Source organism: Beta vulgaris, chromosome 9 (assembly GCF_026745355.1).
Source record: "Beta vulgaris subsp. vulgaris cultivar EL10 chromosome 9, EL10.2, whole genome shotgun sequence".
Taxonomy (NCBI): domain Eukaryota; kingdom Viridiplantae; phylum Streptophyta; class Magnoliopsida; order Caryophyllales; family Amaranthaceae; genus Beta; species Beta vulgaris.
Window position 1 is genome coordinate 28,260,975 of NC_079210.1, and position 21,087 is coordinate 28,282,061.

General features: G+C 36.5%; 1 protein-coding gene across 3 annotated transcripts in view; it reads left to right on the forward strand.

Annotated features, from left to right (window-relative positions):
• Positions 1-351: 351 nt before the first annotated feature.
• The window catches only part of LOC104907173 (hypothetical protein), a 29,881-nt gene continuing 9,145 nt past the window's right edge, over positions 352-21,087 (forward strand). Inside the window, exons 1-3 of one of the 3 annotated variants that reach the window (XM_010696065.4) lie at positions 352-828; positions 3,432-3,673; positions 3,804-3,900. In XM_010696065.4, coding sequence (XP_010694367.2) covers positions 430-828; positions 3,432-3,673; positions 3,804-3,900 — 738 coding nt within the window. In that variant the 5' untranslated portion in view covers positions 352-429. Of the gene's footprint in view, positions 829-3,382; positions 3,674-3,800; positions 3,901-21,087 lie in introns of all 3 variants that reach the window. The other 2 variants (XM_019252550.3, XM_010696061.4) reach the window with 2 other exon arrangements.

The following is a 21,087-nucleotide window of genomic DNA, read 5'->3' on the forward strand; positions in this document are numbered from 1 at the left end:
TCCGAAAAATCCGAAAATTAAAAAATGGATCGGATATCCGAAAATTCAGATCGGATCAACGGATAATCGGATCGGATCGTTCGGATCAGTGGTCGGTGGTGGTGTCGGTGGTCGGTGGTGGTGGTGTCAGTGATTAGTGGTATATAAATTTTATTGGGTATTAGTGTAGGTGTTTTATTTAATTAAGTTGTCTAATATCTTTTTTAATTGTGGTCTGGTCCCCAATTTTCTTTCTCTACGTTCCTTGATCTGTGTGTCACTTCTCTCTATTACAGTTATTTAGAAATGGAGGAAATATTAAATTTAGATTTGGCTTATTTTACGAAAATATCACATAAATTTGCAAAATTCGTTTGTCGAGTTGTAGACTCTCAGCATCTCCTAGACCGACTGCACCCGGACCTGCTTAATTGTCTCTACATTCGTATCATGCTTTGCTCCACCAAAATCAGGTGCCTACATTTTATCCTCCCCAAATTCAAATTTAAACTCAAATCATTTACATCTTCTTCGACCTCTACTTCTTACCATCATCATCATCATCAACAATGGTCAGGCCTGCAGCTATGGAGAGAAAGCCCAGTAAACCCGAACCGGGGCTGGGGCCCACAAGGCCCAGAACTTCCATTGAAGCGTGACGAAGTCCAAATTCCAAGTGGGCCTGGTTCATCTTTAGCTGAACTTGGTGCTTTGGTCCTCTCCACCAGTGACCCCCTCGCAAAATCCCAGCTTTCCCACTTTGCTTTTTCTAAATGGAGCTCCGAGAAGCTGCCTATTGGGCTTTTTGACCCGCCTTCTCGCCCCGCCCGCCCGAGTAAGCCCCATCTGGTACTTTTCTTTCTCCTTAACTTTTTATTTTTTATTTTTTATTTTTATATTGCTTAAAATAGAGACTGAGTAGGTTGTGAAGATAGCGCACTGGTGATAGAAGTATAGAACTGTTGATCTGTTATTCTACCCATTGACAAATAAATCCCGTGTTTGCTTTTTTCATTGTCTCCAATGCACCACTTTGACTGTAAGTATGTAATTGTTGAAATAATCAAACGTTAATTTATTGAAATTAAACATTGGGATGAATATGATAAGAGCTAGTCATAATACTATCATTTGTATATTGATGAGAATTTATGGTCAAAGACATATTTTCTTCGTTTTACAAAGAATACAACCCTTGAGTGTTCATGGTCTCCACTGAACTACGTTGATAATTCGTACTTCCTCCGTGCCATAATAAGTTAAATATAGAAATTGGGAACAAGATTAATAAACATCACCTTCAAAAGCTAAAAAGTCATAAATGCCCTTTACATTATCAAAGGGAGGAGAGACATACTCTTGCCATTTTGTCCCTTTTTTCTATTTAAGGTATGTTTCACTTATTTTGAAATGTTCTTAAATAGTAAGTGTTTCAAGAATAATGGAATGAGCGAGAATATCAAGTAATGTGGAAAGAGAAAGTTAGTAGCATAATAAAGTAAGGTAATTTAAATGATGAAACAAAAATGTACCGGCACTCTCTTGCTTTTTAGTAGCATATTTGTAATAATATTAACTCTTTTTACCTTTTTGAGTTTGGTTGCCTTTTTGTGATTATTTCAGATAAGGAAAGTGATGCACTTTTTGTGAAATTAAGGAAGTACATCTTAATAAAAATGATTAAAAAAAGAAATTTAAACTATATATCTAGATGAATTTAACAAGATCCAACATGACTATTTTGTTGTATAGTGGTGACTGGTGAGGGTTCGTGGTCAAAGTTTATAAGTTTCACTCAAAGAATGCAAGTGTCGCATTCTTTTTGGAGCAGAGAAAATATAAGTTTGACCCAAGAGGTCCAACATGACGTTTATATGTAGACGGAAGGAGTATTCAATTTCTTGGATTATGTTTGTAGCATTTTGTTGTTAAACACTACACTATGAGTGAATCCCTGATTAGGGAGAGTTTATATTCCTCTATAAATAGTGAATGTAACACTCTGAACACAATAGGAATTGGCAAGTAGATACAACTAAGGATATCTATACAAATAAGAAAATATACATAAATATAATATAATATATACTATCTCCATTTCAAAATAGATAACATTGATCGACTTTTGCACTATTCACACACTCTCTTTTGGCCGTGTTTTGTAATTTGTACATATAAAAAAATAAATTCTCGTGGGATCTTGTTAGATCTGTCTTGATATATGCTTTCACAGTATTAACTTCTCATAATTTTTACATTTAGGGAATAAGAGATATTAATAGTTAAAGTTATGCGTCGGCAAGCGCGCCCAAAAAAATGTGTCAAGTATTTTGAAACAAAGGGAGTATATATATATATATAGGGGCGAGATCACATGAGAATGCTCCTTACATGAGAAATGAGAATGAATCTCAACCACACGATTGGATTAGAGTTAGAACACTTGTTTATTAGAGTCATACTCCCTTTAAAAAATTTAAGCCCAAAAAAAAAATTTTTTTTGAATATTTTTTTTCTAATATTCTTTTTTTTTTTGGAGTTACATCACTTTTTCATTAGAGCTACACCCCTTATTCATAAGAGTTATCGCGCTTAAAATTCATTCTCACTTCTCATGTAATATGAAGTATGAACTCACTTCTATATATATATATATATATACTCACTCCCTCAAAATTCAAAGAATAAGGTGAAAGCTTGAGTGAAAAATAGATATCATTAATGGTATCCATTAGATGATATCTATATTGAGAGGATTTTTTGGGACAAGGAAACCTATAATCATTCCCTGAGACTTATGACAGAATGACAGAATGACATGGGGAGTTGTCAAATACGCTCCTCATGTCAAATTGAAAGGATTTTATGTCACACTCAAATTGAGTTTTGATGAGAGCACAAAATCGAATTAATTTACCATATCTGACTTATATTTGAGGGGATACAACTAGACAATTCATTCTGAACCTCAAGATGATATCCACAAGATGCCCACCTCTGTATCCTCACAATTGTTTCTGTAATGAGGACTGCAACAACAACTTGTTTTATGGTTCTAACATCATTCATGCCGTACACCTATGTGTCTCTTTCTGTTTACACCCTCATGATTTGACTCAAATCAAATACTGAGAAGAGTTAGAGATGATAATGCCTTTCAGGACTAAGGTTGGGATATTTTTCACTTCACTTTTAGTGTAAATGCTTTTGAGGAAGTGACTATTTGTCTATTTGAGGATATTCCAAAACAATAATGCCTATGGCTTTCATGCGGAGTATATAAGACTTTGATCAATTTTATTGTATTATTTTTGCTCCTTTGATTTTCACAAAATTATGAGTGGTGGGCGTTTCATTGCACTGGATTCTTCAGCTCATTGTTATAAATGACTGTATTTTCCAGCTTTACCTGCTATATAATCAGTTAGTAATGCCTATCCTATCAATTGAAGGTACCTCCTAAGGATATACCATCTCCAAAGGACTCTGGGTTGCCTCTCAATGCGTATATGCTTCATAACCTAGCTCATGTGGAGTTAAATGCCATTGATTTGGCTTGGGATACTGTTGTCCGCTTTTCTCCTTACCAGGAAATTCTTGGAGAGGGATTTTTCACTGATTTTGCTCATGTTGCTGATGACGAGAGTCGACACTTTGCTTGGTGTTCTCAACGATTATCAGAACTTGGCTTCAGGTATCTAATGCTCTTCAAGCTTCACATGTCATTGGGACATGATGATTAAATATTTAAATGTCTCTATCTCCCTCTGTTGTTCTATTCCTATGTTGATTGTTGTGGTTTTTATTGATACTGCTACAAGTAGTTACGGAGATATGCCTGCTCATAATCTGCTCTGGAGGGAGTGCGAGAAGTCATCTGGTGATGTAGCTGCACGTTTGGCTGCAATTCCACTTGTCCAGGTAACTTGGTTCTCTGAGACACTCTCTCATCCATCTAATGTTGATTTGCGTTTTCTGTAAAGATCTGATAGTATGATAGTGTAATGAACCAGCAAATGGTAGATCATAAACAGTAGATTAATGCCAGAAAATAGAGATTATGGAAGTGAGAAAGATGATTAAAGAAATACAAAGGATGATATGATCGAATAGATGATTATATCACCGAATACAACCTAGCCATTCTTTCGACAGGAATGACACTCTCCCAATTAAACTAAATGACACTCTCAAGCTAAACCATAACATATTAATTTGCATTACCAAAAGTGCTCCTCCCCCCTAGGCCAGTTAATTACAGATAGTACTTTGTGCTATAATTGTTGGATAGAAATTTTACATAAACTTTAATTTACAAAATAGCAGCATGGTTTTCACTGAAATGGTTTAAAGGCCTTATGATGGAAATGCATCTTGTAGATTAAGAAGTTGAGCGAGTGGGTCTCAAAATGATAAACTAATCACGATATAGGGTTCGTTGTATGACTCATTATAAAATGTATCGGTCTACTCTACTGAGCTATTATATCTAGGGTAATGAACAATGCTGAGTTAATGCTTGAAAGTTTCAACTTAACATCTTCAAGTCTATGATCCATCTTTGGTCTTCCATCGTGCTATTGCTAAATTTTTATTCATGTCACCAAGTTGGAAAATCATATATCATTTGATTAGGGATGGCAACGGGTCGGACTTGGACCGGATCATGCATAATCCGACCCTGACCCTAGAAGAAGTGGGATTTTAAATTCAACTCCGAATCCGAATCCGAATCCGAATCCGATCCGACTAAAAATTCGAACATCCAACTCCGACACGATCTTGTATGTAAATAATCTAATCATTACTAATATTTTAACCATCATATGTAAATCTTATATAGTACAAATAATTGAATCATTACTATTGGTCAAATAAAATGAAATCTTGTTTCAATATGTTTAGTTTGTAAAGATGTCAACGACTTTATGAACTTCAATTTAACTTCTCTTTGTTCGATGCGTTGTCGAATAAAATGAAATCTTGAATCAATATGTTTGCTTCGGTAATGAAAATCAGGATTTTTGCCAAACAAGAGCTCACTTGTTATCAGTCATGATCGCAGTGGGTTTTGTTTGTGACAGCTCAGGGTTTTTTCAATAATCTCCTTAACCATATGGAATGACCAGTGCAATAACTGTCATTAATACCAGGCCACCTATCAGATTCACTTATGCTAGGAGGAGGAAAAGGAGAAATTAAGTGAGTAAAGGAAAAGCTGAATAGTGTAATTAAATAATGTAATGACTCAGCAAGTTTGTTAGTAGTGGAGGTAGTTAGAGCTGGAGTTTGTTAGTGGGGGGGCCCTGATAGATACTATAAATAGGAAAGTGAGTCAGTGTGTGAGGTATCGAAAAATATTGTAAAAAGTGAGTCACTCATTGGGAGAGTTCCACAGTCCTCTCGAAAGAATTGTGGGTTGTATTTGATCCTTTTGCTAAGGATTGATACTTCAATATATCTGGTGACTTGATTTGGCTGGAAATTCTTACTGAACTGTAGCACACAGACATGAATTTGATGCAATATATTGTGATTCACATGTGGATAGTGTGGCAATGAAGATAAAATAACCCGTGATCTAATGTGCCTTAAGTACAGAAGAATTTCATTGGAGTTCTCACTGAATAATTCATCATCACTTTGTATAACTTCAGTAATTCCCAGATAGTAGGACATGAGTCTCATATTTGTCTTCTCAAACTCATGTGCCATTCTTTTCTTGAAATCTTCAGACTTTTTAATACTACTTTATGTGAATATAGATCATCCACGTAGATGCAAACATAAAAAACATTAATCTTTTTCTTTTTCACTTAAAGTGCATACTCATGAATGCACCTTGAAAATCCATTGTCTTGCAAATACTTATTGAGCCGGATAGTGGTGCTTGCTTTAATCAATCTAAGTTCTTTATATCATGTCCTTTGACAACATAACTGTTTGATTCCTCAATATACATCTCTTCTTCTAGTAATCCATTTAGAATAACTGACTTGACATCCAGTTCATGAATCTTCCACTCAAATTGTGCTGAAAATAGCAACCTTAGTGTCTCTAGTCAAGCAAGTAGAGAAATCATAATTGAATCCTTGCTTTTGCTTGTAAACCTTACAACAAGCCTTGCCTTATATCTCTCTACTTCACCCTTGGCATTCTTTCCCTTGACATTCTTCTTGATTTTGATACCCAATTAACTCCTAGCGCCTTTTTTTCCTTTTGGCAATGTTGTCAATTCTCATTTTTCATTCTTTTGGATAGCATAACTTTCTTCATTCATTACTTATAGTCTATTCCTTTTTGTTTCTTTGTTTCACCAAAATTCATTGGTTTAATATCAATGAATAAGCAAAATCAAGGAAGGTTATCTTCTAACCTTTCTAACACTATAAGATCTTCATGAAGGTCATAAACACTTCAATCCTTCTGGGGTCCTTTACTAGAACCAGTTGAATCTCCACTCGAGTTTAATAAGGTCAATAATAAGCTTGATGATGTGTGAGGAGCACGCGCTGAAGGAGTCTCCAACATATGGTTAACTAGGGAATTTTCTTCGCGGTCAAAATAAGGAAGAAAGTTATAAGATTCTTCCTCTTTTGTACTCAAATCTCATATTGCCTCTTCATCAAACTCTACATTTCTTCCAACACTGACTAGCTGGTTTTGGATTAAAAAATTAATAACTTTTAGATTGTTCATCATATATGATGAATAGTAATTTTTCATTTCGATTAAGTTTGGACCATACTTTATGAAGAACCTCTCCATAAGTAATAGATCCAAATACTCGAAAATGTGATAGACTTGGCTTCCATTCACTCCATGCTTCTTGATGTGTCACATTCTTTCAAAAAATTCACGCCGCGTTAGCCGCGATCGGTTTCATATATCCGATACAAGCCGCGATCAGTTCCATACATTCGATACAAGCCATTTCTATATAATGCGACCGTTACCGCAATGGCGATCGCATCCGCGATCTTTTTCTATGGTTGTGATAGGTCCACTATTCCGCATGAATGCACTAGTTCAAGTGGCTTTATAGCTCCCGAGATAGATTGGTTTGGAAAGGGCTTTCGTGAATGTTAGCTTGCCAAACATGCTTCGCAAAGTTAATTAGGATGTTTAATATAGGGTGAGTCCTTCAAAACTGAGGTGCCCAAATCTCATATGCCACTTCCAAAAGAGATCCTCAACACAAGTCTCCAAACATATTGGTCCAATAGTTTGTAGATTTATCGAGAACTAACTATTTTATGTTGTAGACACTATTGCTATAATGTTAGAGCTTCTATCATAAAGCAACAACTTTTGTCCCTCCATGATAACCTTACAATCATTGACCTCGAGAAGCTGTCTACGAATCTGGATGTTACTTCTCAATAAAATATCGGAATTAACTTGTGACTGAAATTCTCTTAATTCGATGATCACAATGATACCTTTTCCTACAATATGTACTTTTGAGCGATCACCAAAGTCGCATTACCGGTTACACGTGTATCTAGATCAACAACTTTGCTTGTCTCCTCTCATATGGTTGTTTGCTCCATTGTTGAGATGCCATGCACAATTGTCATCTCCTCTTGTTTTCTACTTTGAGAGCTATCAAGATGGTTGCTTCTTGTATATCTGTCTTATTTTCAATCTGATTTGTTTCTTCCCGCACTATTTTTTCATGACATTACAATGAAAGTGGCCATATTTACAACAATTGTAACACTCAATTTTAGCATTTGTTATTATTTCTTGATTTTTTTGCCAAATGCAGTCATTTCAAGTGGCCACTTTGTTAATTGCAATCCTTTCAGTTTAAGCTCTTTAATTACAGCTTCAAATAAACCAAACACTTTTAAGTTGCAGCCTAAAAGGCGAGGAAATAGGTTGGATTTGCGCTGCAACTTAAAAGTGTTTGGTTTACTTCAAGCTGCAATTGAAGAGATTAAAATGAAAGGGCTACAATTAACAAAGTGACCTCATTAAAGGACAACATTTGGCAAAAAATATTCTTCTACCTCATTCATGATCTCTTGATAAAAGTTTTACCTCTATAAATAACTTATGAGAGTTTTGGACATTTATCCTTCTTACTAGACCATATCCATTGCGACAAGTAATTATACATGTCTTATATGAATGAGCGCTTGCTGCCTCTACCTCGTGATTGATATTTTTGTTCATCACGTGTATTTCCCTTATTATTAAAAGAAAGTTTAGCTTGCAATGCTTGGTGCTCGTCTTCCTTTTTCCCCTTTAAGTATTATTTGTTCACGGGCTAGAAGAGGCCCATCTAATTCATCAATTGTCCTGAAATCCGAATCCTTATTTGACTCTTTGATAGCAACCACGAACCATTACGTGGTTGAAGTCGGAGTTAAAGAGAACGTAGTATATTTTCAACTAAGCAAGAATCATGCATTGCCGCACTTAGCCTCTTCATTTGATTCACAACATATAAAGCTCTTGTAAAATAATCCGAGATAGATTCTTTAATCTACTTACTCCTTCAATAGAATTTTGAAGAGTTTCACATGCTTGATGATCGTAAGAGCACTCGCTTTCCAAAGCTTCTTTCTCCGTTTAGTCTTATATAAACTCGGGAGACTAAGAATTGTTCACATGGAAAGAGACCATCTATCATAATTTTTTTTTATAAGTCTAGGATATTGAAAAACTACGACATTACTTTTTGCTGTCATATTTTATAAACTGACTTGAAGTCGGAGTTAAAGAGAACGTAGTATATTTTCAACTAAGCAAGAATCATGCATTGCCTCACTTAGCCTCTTCATTTGATTCACAACATATAAAGCTCTTGTAAAATAATCCGAGATAGATTCTTTAATCTACTTACTCCTTCAATAGAATTTTGAAGAGTTTCACATGCTTGATGATCGTAAGAGCACTCGCTTTCCAAAGCTTCTTTCTCCGTTTAGTCTTATATAAACTCGGAGACTAAGAATTGTTCACATGGAAAGAGACCATCTATCATAATTTTTTTTTATAAGTCTAGGATATTGAAAAATTACGACATTACTTTTTGCTGTCATATTTTATAAACTGACTCTTATACTACTTTGTTAGAAGCGTGGTGAACACAGAAATATATTTCTCACACTATGACAGAGAGGAAACAAATCTGCACTTAACAATATCACTTATAATCCCTCAAATGTGTATCTCAAAATGAATTACATAATGTGTGATGTAATGCTTCTGTAAACTAATAAATATATGTTATTCCTACTATTTCTCTCATTCAAACATATTAATAGCTTCCTTAGTTTTGTCCTTATTTTGTACTTATCATATTGTCAAGGTTATCTAATTATACAAATTAAACCTTTGAAAAGCCTAATCTTTTAGAATCAACTTGACCAATTAAATGGCTAATTTAAACAATTTTCAAAATCAATTAATTGCATAGACATGGCTTTCCTACTCAGCCCTAGAAGGCTACTATGGAGCTACTAACACATAGTTGAAAGTAATTTAATCAAACGTAAACAAGAATTTATGATAAACAAGTAAGGATTAATTTTAAAAGAAGAAGAATTACGAACCTGAAGAATGGATGGAAAATAGTTGCAACTTATATTGAATTCTGAATGTAAATTGTGTAAAGTAATCAAAATGTCAATAACTAATTGTGAGAGAGTAAAAGTACTTCGCAATCTAATGACTAAAAATAAGATAGTTCTATTCTAAGGCGTTAGTTCTCGTTTTGAATGTAAATTGTGTAAAGTAATCAAAATGTCGATAACTAATTTTGAGAGAATAAAAGTACTTCAAAATCTAATGACTAAAACTAAGATAATTCTATTCTAAGGCCGTTAGTTCTCGAGAGAGACTGATTCGTCTCTAATACCAAAATGATTAAATATATTTTGATTATACATATATTTTTGATAATGGTACGCTATGGTGGCAAGCAAATTCCCTTTTACTTCTGTTGGAAAACATCAAATCTGGAATTAAGGCATATCCACACAGCTAATTTTCTCTACCCGGTGTGGATGAACTTCTCTGATGGCAGGGTGCCCAACCTTAAATGCGATCATCTCTAACCAATTATGCTCCACAAATTGTCAACAACAGCATCATATCTTCTGGCCTAGCTTTCAAAGTATGAACTTTTGGGTATATGGCATCATATGGAGCTCATGGAGGTGTATGGGTGTGGAGATGAGGTTGCGTAGAGGGAAAACGTCATTTGGGACATAAGGATGACTTTGAATGCACATATCTCTCAATCTATAAATGGTTTTGATGTGATTCAAATTGGAGGTGATAGCTTATTCCAAGAGCTTTCCAACGATAGGTCATATGCCCAATTCTGCTGAGAAACGAGAAAGTTATGACTGTTTTACAAAGATTGAGGTTTCGCCTGATCGGGTCGGGCAAGGGAGCCCGATCGGGCCCGCAACGAATTCTAGGCAGGTTGTTTTGTGCATCGCCCGATGGCATCCGGCCATCTCGCCCGACTGGGCGGAACAACAAACTACGACGCGGGCAATGTTCGCCCGGTCGGGCCCGAGACAACTTTGACGATAGGCTTTAAGTGCCCGATCGGGTGGGGTATCGTTTTGTGCGGTTTTGATTCTAAAACGCGTTTTCTCGAAGGAGTATAAATAGATGCCCTAATTCGTCATTAATTGGATTATTCATCATTATTCACAAATTAGAGAGAGAGAAAGCTATAGAGAGAGTTCTTGAGCGCTTTTGTAATCTTTTTTGAATATTCAACGATTCCTAGTACATATTCGTGGTTTTTCTCCCAGTGGGTTTCCACGTTAAATTCTTGTGTGTTCTTTCTTGCATTGTTATTTATTGTTCTACTATTGTTTGCTATTATTTCTAAATTGATATTCAATAGAACTTACAAGTGGTATCAAGAGCTATGTTGCTTTATTGTCTAGATCTAGAATAATTAACAATGGAGGATGCAAAGATCAGAATTGAGAAGTTTGATGGAACAGATTTTGGATATTGGAAGATGTAAATAGAATACATCTTATATCAAAAGAATCTGTATCAACCTTTGTCTACAAAGCCAGCTGACATTGAAGAGGCTAAGTGGAAGGTACTCGATCGACAGACACTAGTGGTGGTGCGGTTGACATTGGCTCGGACTATGACGTTCAATGTCAAGGATATCAAAACATTTATACCTGAGAAGATCCGCATAGAAATCATTGCGTCCTTTGAGTTCTGCTACTGGAACAAAACCATATTTTGAACCCACAGACAGAAGAGCGATGACATCTAGAAAGTGGGGAAAAATAAGTGTTCGAACGGGGGTACAAAAGCAGCAGCTAGCGAAAGCAAAGGAACATGCTGAATACTTGGGGTGGTACTGGTACCTTATATAGGTGCAATTTTACTTAAGTTCGTACTAGTAGCAATTGATAGCCTAATGGTGATAGATAGTGAATACAAAGCGGAAATAAAAAGGTGCAGCTAAACCCTGAATTTTCCATCACAAAATTTTCCTAGGTCATAAGGTCATACTTCCAGGACTTTGCATAACCATATACATCATCATGTTGCTCGTCAAGCTTATTTAAGCAAACATAAAAACTAACCTGACTCGCATACCTCACTATACACATTTTGATATATCATCATAGGACCCAATAGCTTCCACCACCTAAATCCATTCTTGAATCCAAACATAAAAACCCTCATTTTTTCTACATTTCACAAATCTTTTCCAATTTTGCTGCAAACTTTCTAATCACCATTTCAAGTCTGGCAAAACTTAAAATTTTCACCATAAAACTTAGCACAACGACACTTCGCCTTTGCCCCAAGCAAAACCCCTCCAATCTTTCTCTTCATATATATATCTGGAAGTTCTTAATTTTCCACCATTAAACTTAGAAAAACCACACTTCACCTAAGTAAAACCCCTTCAATTTTTCTCTTCATTCCTCATTCAAGGTTTATAAGTGCATCCTTTGCTAATAAAATCCTCATATTTCTACCAAAAAGTACATTTCTTTTTCCGGGGTCTTTGAGGATTCCCAGCAACATATTCTACCCTAACTAAACAACACAAAACCAAACTTCACAACAACAAACAAATCCTAACAATCTAAAAAGGCAAGACAAATGACATATTATAATCCCACAACTTTGCAACTTCAATCAAATACAATCAGATCAAAATAACAAAATCTTAGAGCAAAAGAGTAAAAATTCCAAGAAATCAATAGGAAAAACCTTTTACGATTCTTCTTGGCAGCCTCACGAGACTTACGTTTCTTCTTATCATGAGGATTTTTAAACCATCTCCTTCTCTTAGATTCTTGAATACTATTAGCTCTTAGAACTTCTCTCCTAAACCTATTGAGCAACCTCTCTTCTGGTTCATTTTCTTCCACTATTTCCTGCACATTATAAGTTCCCATTGATGTTATAAACAACCCATTTCGATTTCCGGGGATTGTTTGGATATGGAGAGAAAATGAAGGAAATGTAAGAGGATATGAGAGGTGGGTTTTTATGGAAGATGGGAACTTGGTTTTGGGGTTGTGAGTTTGTGGGAGTAAGAATTCCGAACACTACCGCCAAATCTCAAAACCAAATCTTCCCACCAACCCATATCACTAACCCACATAAATATCAAAAAAAAAAATCGAAAAAAAGAGAGGATAAATATGGGGTTTTGAAGGAGAATTGAGAAATTAACAAAAAAAAAAACTAGATCTGAAACAACCCACATAAAAAACCCAAAAAAGATCGCCATATCTTCAAAGAATTCAATAAAAAAAAAATTACTAAACGAATTGAAAATTTGACGAAACAAATAAATTAACGAAAAAAATTGCAACAAATGAAAGCTAATAATTTCGTACTGAGCAAAGACAGCAAGAAGATCGCCTTCAGTGAGATCGTAAGGAATGCCGCCGACGAAAACATAAGCAGAATGGTGAGAGAGAAAAAAATAGATAAGAAGTTAGAGATAGGGTTGGAAATAAGGTGGGTCGTGATTTTTGTTGATGACCATTGAATACCTTCCGTCAAGTTAGACGGTAAACTTGTACAACGTACGGTAATTAGCGTCCGATCAAAAGTCGGACGCTAATTCTAGAAAAACGGATGCTAATTAGCGTCCGTCTAAAGACGGACACTAATTTTACAAAAACGGACGCTAATTTGCGTCTGTTTGGGCCGGACGGTAAAGTCAGACGCTAAAAGCGCGGGTTCTTGTTGTGAATACTAATTAGTTTACTTTTATGAACGAATGAAATTACTCATATGAAGAAAATGAGTTACTTGAGTGAATAATTGGGGTTACCTGATCAAATAGGGTCATTGTAGGATTAAAAAAGGTTAATATTGTGAACTAATGAGGATACTCATATGAACAAACGAGGTTGCTTTTGTGAACAAATGAGGTTACTCTTTTTGATAAATGAGATTACTAATCAGTTTACTTTTATGTATGAATGAAGTTACTCATTTGAATAAATGTGGTTACTTTTGTGAACCTTTGAGGTTACTCCTATGATTAAAGGAGGTTGCTCGTATGATTTATTGAAGTTAGTTATATAAATAAATGAGGTTACTAATATGAATAAATGAGGTTAGTGGTATGAATAAATGAAATTACACATATGATTAAATAGGGTTGTAGTTTGATTAAGTGAGGTTACTCTTACGAACCAATGAGGTTACTCGTATGAAATTACCGGGTTACTCATATGAATAAATGGAGATTACTCGTATGATTAGATAGCGTGATCATAGGATTAAATAAGGCTACTCTTATGAACAAATGAAATTACTCTTATTAGTAAATGAGGGTTAATTGTGTAAATAATTGAGATATTGGTATGAATAAATAACGTTACTGGTATTAATAAATGAGGTTACTAATAGAAATAAATGAGGTTATTCATAAAATTAAACTAGGTTACTCATATAATTAAAAGATGAAAATAGGTTACTCCAAAAAACTAAACAAAGTTATTCCAAAAATTACATAAGATTACTTATATAATATTTTTTGGTTAAGCGTAACGATAAAATAGGTTACTCTTATAAACAAAATGAGGTTACTTATGTAAACAAGATGAGGTTACTTTTGTTTACTCATATTTTTTCAAATCTAGAAAGATAGCTTCCCTCTACTCTCAACAATTTGTGCCCCACAATTGGTTTAATCCATCATTACAAACCTCTCACTACTCCTATTTCAAACCCCCAAAATCCCCCCACTCCCTCATCCCTCTGTTCTCATAAATTTGTTGATCATCGCAAGAAGATACACCACCGCAATCTAATGAGAGAGATGCCGAGGTCTGAAATCGCAGGACTCACCGGCATAAGAGAATGGCACACCCACCATCAACGACCCAATTTGTCGCTGGTGAGTGATGAGAGAGAGAAAGTTGTGGGATATTGGTTGGATGTTTACTCTTCAATCTTTGTAAAACTTGTTGGCTGCTAATATGAGATCAAGGTTTCATAAATTTTTAGGTTCTTGTATCTTGTTGTTTTCACTACTAACCATGAGAGAGAGAGAGGTTGGATGAATTATGACAACTGATAAGAAGAAATAAAGAGACTCGCGGGGAAGAAGCGTGAATTCTCACGTGGGTTTATATATGGGCCGGCCACACGTGAAATTATTGGTGTGGCCGGCCGTATATGAGAATTTGTGTTTCATCAAATATATCCTTCATGGTGCTTTTTTTCTCTACGTTTTGTTTGCTGAAATGAGATAGTTGCTCTTGGATCTGTGTATGCGAAAAGGCTTACATGCAAAGGACTTGGAGAAATTCGCTTCTCCACCTAATTATGTGGAGTGTGTTAATATATCTTCCAAATTAAGTGTTCGATGTCTCTTCTTTTATGTGATGTTCAATCAGAAAGCTTTCGGTGAACATCTACTCTTACCTCCTCTGTTCCCTTCTTCCTTTTTAAGCTTATATTTGGAAGCTGCTATGAATAAGCATAGCTTAGACACCATTAATGGTAGATTACAAAGAAGAAGAAGATGATTTGATTAACATCACTAGGGAAAGTCAATACTAGTAGGGTACCATTGAGAACAAAAATTGAAAGTGTACCATGGAAAAAGGTCAATACTAGGAGGTTGCCATTGAGAATTTCCATTTAACAATTTATGCTAGTTGCTGAAATCGTAATAGTAGTATAAATTCGGCTACGCCGTTTTATGGTGTGTGTTGGATAATTAAGTATTTCTAAGTTTTTTATTTGACTTTCCTATGGTTTAGTAATAAATGTCTAGTTGAGATTATTTGGTGGATGATGATCATGTTTGCACTTCCTTAGTAATGCTCCCATTATATCAATCATTTTGTTATTGTGTTAGTCTATATAAGCTTGTATTGTACTGCAATTTAATTGGATTGAATGAAGATTATATCTTGTTTTTTCTTATTCATTCCCCTCTCTCATCTCTATTATAATTTCAACATAGTATGAGAGCCAAGGTTAAATTCTAAAGAAAGAGAGAATAGGAAGTAAGCTCAACCATCTTCCATTATAAGAGTTAAAAAAACATGGAAGGGTAAACCATCATGGCAAGAGTGGTTATGATGATTATGAGTATTATGGTGAAGAGAAGTGCTTCACTAAGTGCCGTCTGGAGAGAAGTGCACCGTCGAATGCAGGTTGTTGATAATGTGCATCAATCAATTTAAATATGATGTTGATGATAATGTGAATCAACAAAAGAGGTAAGTAATGAGAAGTGCATCACAAAATTTGAAAAGTACTCCACATATTAATGGAGAGAGGTGCTCCATAAAATTTAAGAACAAACTTTAAATTAAGGGGGTATGTTGGATAATTAAGTATTTCAAAGTTTGTTATTTGTCTTTGCTATGGTTTAGTAATAAACTAGTTAGTAGGCCCGGGTTATGCTCTGGGTAAGAAAAAATTTCATTTATTAATATAATACTTTATGATAATAACACTAAATACAACTTAGTCTAGTGGTTAGAATTTTAGTATATGTACTTGAGGTCTCGAGATCAAATCCTATACTATGCAATTTCTTAATTTTTTTATTGTACATGGAATACATGAACTAAAACTCCCTATGGAGAGCGTCACGTGGCACCGTTTCTTATTTATGCACGCCTTTTAATATATTTGTATAGATGTTCAGTTGAGATTATTTAGTGGATGATGGTCATGTTTCCACTTTCTTAGTAATGCTCCCGTTGTGTCAGTCATTTTGTTATTGTGTTAGTCTTTATAAGCTTGTATTCTACTTTAATTTAATTGGATTGAATGAATATTATAGTCTTGTTTTTTCTTATTCTTTCCCCTCTCTCATCTCTAATATAATTTCAATGTGGTGGTCACTGGTCACTAAATCATGGAGAGTTTGCTAAAGTTGGAAATGAGGTGTGTGAATAGTGCAAAAAGTCAAAGTGTTGCACTTAAAAATAGAGGAAATATATTTTACGAATTCATTATGTAACTGCTGAAACATGATATTATGATAGAATTGATTATATTATGTTATAATAATGCTTGATAAACTAAAAACAATACAAATTGTTAAAATTAGCAATTAAACTTGACAATACAATGCTTGATAGGGAGAAAACCAAGGAATGTCATTAATATGTTAGAATGACGAGAGAAGAATAAGGAGTAACATTCGTTAATTAGTTTACAATACCCTTATATAAATGCATTATGTAATTCTTTTTGTAAGACATATATAAGAAATACAAGAGTTATTATTTAGTGCATTTTGTCTTCTTTTCTATATATTATTCTATCAAAATATTGTGTGTGTCCATCACGCTTCCAACAAAGTGGTATCAGAGCTAGTGTTTATATTATGGCGTCAAAAACTAATGTTGTAGCTTTCCAATATCCCAAACTTACAAAAGAAAATTATGATAAGTGGTCTCTACGTATGAGAACAATTCTTGGAGCCCAAGGTGTTTGGGAGATTGTTGAGAAAGGTTATACACACCGGAAGATGAAACAAAGTTAAACCAAACAGAGAAAGAAGCTTTGGATAATGAGAGGATAAAGGATCAGAATGCACTTACAATCATCCATCAAGGTTTGGATGATGACATGTTTGAAAAAGTTGCTAATGCAACAAGTTCAAAAGAAGCATGGTATACCCTTCAAAATTCCTTTGAAGGTGTAAGTCGAGTAAAGAAGGTTCGACTTCAAACTCTAAGAGGAGAGTTTGAAAAACTTGAGATGATGGAGAAAGAATCCATCTCAGATTATTTCACAAAAGTTCTAAACATTATGAATCAAATGAAGGAAGATTCTCGAGTAGTAGAAAAAATATTGCGTTCGCTCAATTCTGATTTCAACCATGTAGTGGTTGCTATCGAAGAGTCAAATAAGGACTCGGATTCAATGACAATCGATGAATTGAATGGGTCACTTCGAGCCCATGAACAGCGAATGGTTAAGAAAGGAAAGAAGGAAGATGAGCAGGTGCTGCAAGCCAGGAAATCCTTTAGCAAGAAAGGATTTACACGTGATAAGCAACATTATCAATCACGTGGTAGAGGCGGCCAACGAGGTCGTGGTCGTGGTAATGGTCGTGGTCAAGAAAGAGGGGGTGGTGATCGAAACTCCCAAAATTATTATAGAGGTGAAACCTCTACCAGAGGTCGTGGACGTGGTAGAGGAATGAATCAATACCAGAGAAGTTTTGATAAGGCTAATTGTTATGTAGTGTAAAACTAGCAATTTATATCACAACTCCCAAAGATGGGTTCTAAGAACTGGAGACTTGTGCAACAATGACTGGTTCAAATCCCGAAGCAAACTCCTGACCAGCAACCTGCAAAAAAGGGACCCACCCTGGAGGTTTGGGTGGTATTTCCCCCTCCGATGCTTAAGTCAGATATCAGGGATGTAAAGGAACTTTTAGAGAGAGAAAGTAGAGAGAGAGAGAGAAGAATTTATGACAGAGTAACAGTACTATGCCCTGAAAACGTACCTTTCCCCTGATTTCAATGACTATTTATACTGTTTGGAATGACTGTTGTGCCTTGATGTCACCCTAATTTGGGAGCATCTGATTGGCTAAGCAATAATATGGTGACACGTGGCAAATGCTGATTTGTCAATACAATTTACCCTTTAGCTGAATCAGGCTTCACTTGTATTGGGCCTAAGTACAATTTTAGGGCCACAGGAGAGCTTTTTAGTACACCTTTTCCTCAGAAAAGTGTACTTTAGCCCAAAGAACCTGCAGGCCTTTGTACTTTTCTTTGCCTAAGCGAATGCCACATCTCATTTTAGTAGCCCTTGATTTTTAGGCTACAACATTTGCCCCTTAAAAGAGGAAGTTACCATTTAGGCGCTAAGACAGTTGATTTCCTCTTTTAACCGACCTGGAACTGCCCTACTCTTTTTTTTTTTTTTTTTTTTTTTTTTTTTTTTTTTTTTTGCTGGACGAGTCCCTTCTTTAAAGAGCAAAACGTCATGAATGAACTTCTGGACGAGCTCCTTCTTTGAAGAGCAAAACGTCCTGAATGAACTTCTGGACGAGCTCCTTCTTTGAAGAGCAAAACGTCCTGAATTGACTCTGGACGAGCACCTTCTTTGTGGAGCAGAACGTCCTGATTTAACTTCTGGACGAGCTCCTTCTTTGAAGAGCAAAACGTCCTGAATGAACTTCTGGACGAGCTCCTTTTTTGAAGAGCAAAACGTCCTGAATGAACTTCTGGACGAGTCCCTTCTTTGAAGAGCAAAACGTCCTGAATTGGCTCTGGACGAGCTCCTTCTTTGTGGAGCAGAACGTCCTAATTTAACTTCTGGACGAGCTCCTTCTTCGAAGAGCAAAACGTCCCGAATGAACTTCTGGACGAGCTCCTTGTTTGAAGAGCAAAACGTCCTGAATTGACTCTGGACGAGCTCCTTCTTTGAAGAGAAGAACGTCCTGAATTGACTCTGGACGAGCTCCTTCTTTGTGGAGCAGAACGTCCTGAATTGACTCTAGACGAGGTCGTTCTTTGAAGAGCAAAACGTCCTGAATGAACTTCTGGACGAGCTCCTTCTTTGAAGAGCAAAACGTCCTGAATGAACTTCTGGACGAGCTCCTTTTTTGAAGAGCAAAACGTCCTGAATGAACTTCTGGACGAGCTCCTTCTTCGAAGAGCAAAATGTCCCGAATGAACTTCTGGACGAGCTCCTTCTTTGTGGAGCAGAACGTCCTGATTTAACTTCTGGACGAGCTCCTTCTTCTTTGGAGCAGAACGTCCTGAATGAACTTCTGGACGAGCTCCTTCTTTGAAGAGCAAAATGTCCTGAACTGACTCTGGACGAGCTCCTTCTTTTTTGGAGCAGAACGTCCTGAATGAACTTCTGGACGAGCTCCTTCTTCGAAGAGCAAAACGTCCTGAATTGACTCTGGACGAGCTCATTCTTTGTGGAGCCAAACGTCCTGATTTTATTTCTGGACGAGCTCCTTCTTTGAAGAGCAAAACGTCCTGAATGAACTTCTGGACGAGCTCCTTCTTTGAAGAGGAAAACGTCCTGAATGAACTTCTGGACGAGTCCCTTCTTTGAAGAGCAAAACGTCCTGAATTGGCTCTGGACGAGCTCCTTCTTTGTGGAGCAGAACGTCCTGAATGAACTTCTGGACGAGCTCCTTCTTTGAAGAGGAAAACGTCCTGAATGAACTTCTGGACGAGTCCCTTCTTTGAAGAGCAAAACGTCCTGATTTGGCTCTGGACGAGCTCCTTCTTTGTGGAGCAGAACGTCCTGAATGAACTTCTGGACGAGCTCCTTCTTCGAAGAGCAAAACGTCCTGAATTGACTCTGGACGAGGTACTTCTTTTGTGGAGCATAACGTCCTGAATGAATTTCTGGACGAGCTCCTTCTTCGAAGAGCAAAACGTCCTGAATGAACTTCTGGACGAGCTCCTTCTTTGAAGAGCAAAACGTCCTGAATTGACTCTGGACGAGCTCCTTCTTTGAAGAGCAGAACGTCCTGAATTGACTCTGGACGAGCTCCTTCTTTGTGGAGCAGAACGTCCTGATTTAACTTCTGGACGAGCTCCTTCTTCGAAGAGCAAAACGTCCTGAATAAACTTCTGGACGAGCTCCTTCTTTGAAGAGCAAAACGTCCTGAATAAACTTCTGGACGAGCTCCTTCTTTGAAGAGCAAAACGTCCTGAATTGGCTCTGGACGAGCTCTTTCTTTTGTGGAGCAGAACGTCCTCAATGAACTTCTGGACGAGCTCCTTCTTCGAAGAGCAAAACGTCTTGAATTGACTCTGGACGAGGTACTTCTTTTGTGGAGCCAAACGTCCTGAATGAACTTCTGGACGAGCTCCTTCTTCGAAGAGCAAAACGTCCTGAATGAACTTCTGGACGAGCTCCTTCTTTGAAGAGTAAAATGTCCTGAATTGACTCTGGACGAGCTGCTTCTTTTGTGGAGCAGAACGTCCTGAATGAACTTCTAGACGAGCTCCTTCTTTGAAGAGCAAAACGTCTAGAGCTAGTGTTGGACATCTTCCTTTCTCTTTTCCCTTTAATTGCTTTTGACTAACATTTTTACTTACTTTTTTCAGAAAAATGCCCCAACGTCCAAAGTGTTGGCGGAGAAGGCGGCCGTCAAGAAAAGACCGGCCACTACCAGCGATGCCCCACCCCCTAAAAAGGCAAGGGGTATCACATCAAGGGTTTGAGGGGAGCCTCATCAGGGCATGTTGGCTACATGTCTTAACTGGCTGCTGAGGTAACTTTTTCTTTGGACGTTTTGAATTCTATACTTGGATATATTTTTTCAATTTTGCATTCGTCCTAACAATTTTCGTCTTTCCTTTGACAGCTCTTTGCTCGCAACTTTATTGCCGAAGACCGGAGGAAAGAGAACAAAAAACTTGTTACGGACGCTACCAAAGCTGCCGACCATGATCAAATATTTATGCCCAAGTATGAAAGCAATTCGTCCTAACACACTTCATATGATCCAATGGCTCTTTTTGGCCGAATATATCAAGACGTTTACCAGATGCCTAAGTTGAAACCTTGTGAGTTTAAGAACTGTTAAGTTAATAACTTGCTCGGCCTGAATTTTGGCTATTATTCGTCATTGGACAAAGATTTAGTTATTTGCAATAAATTAGG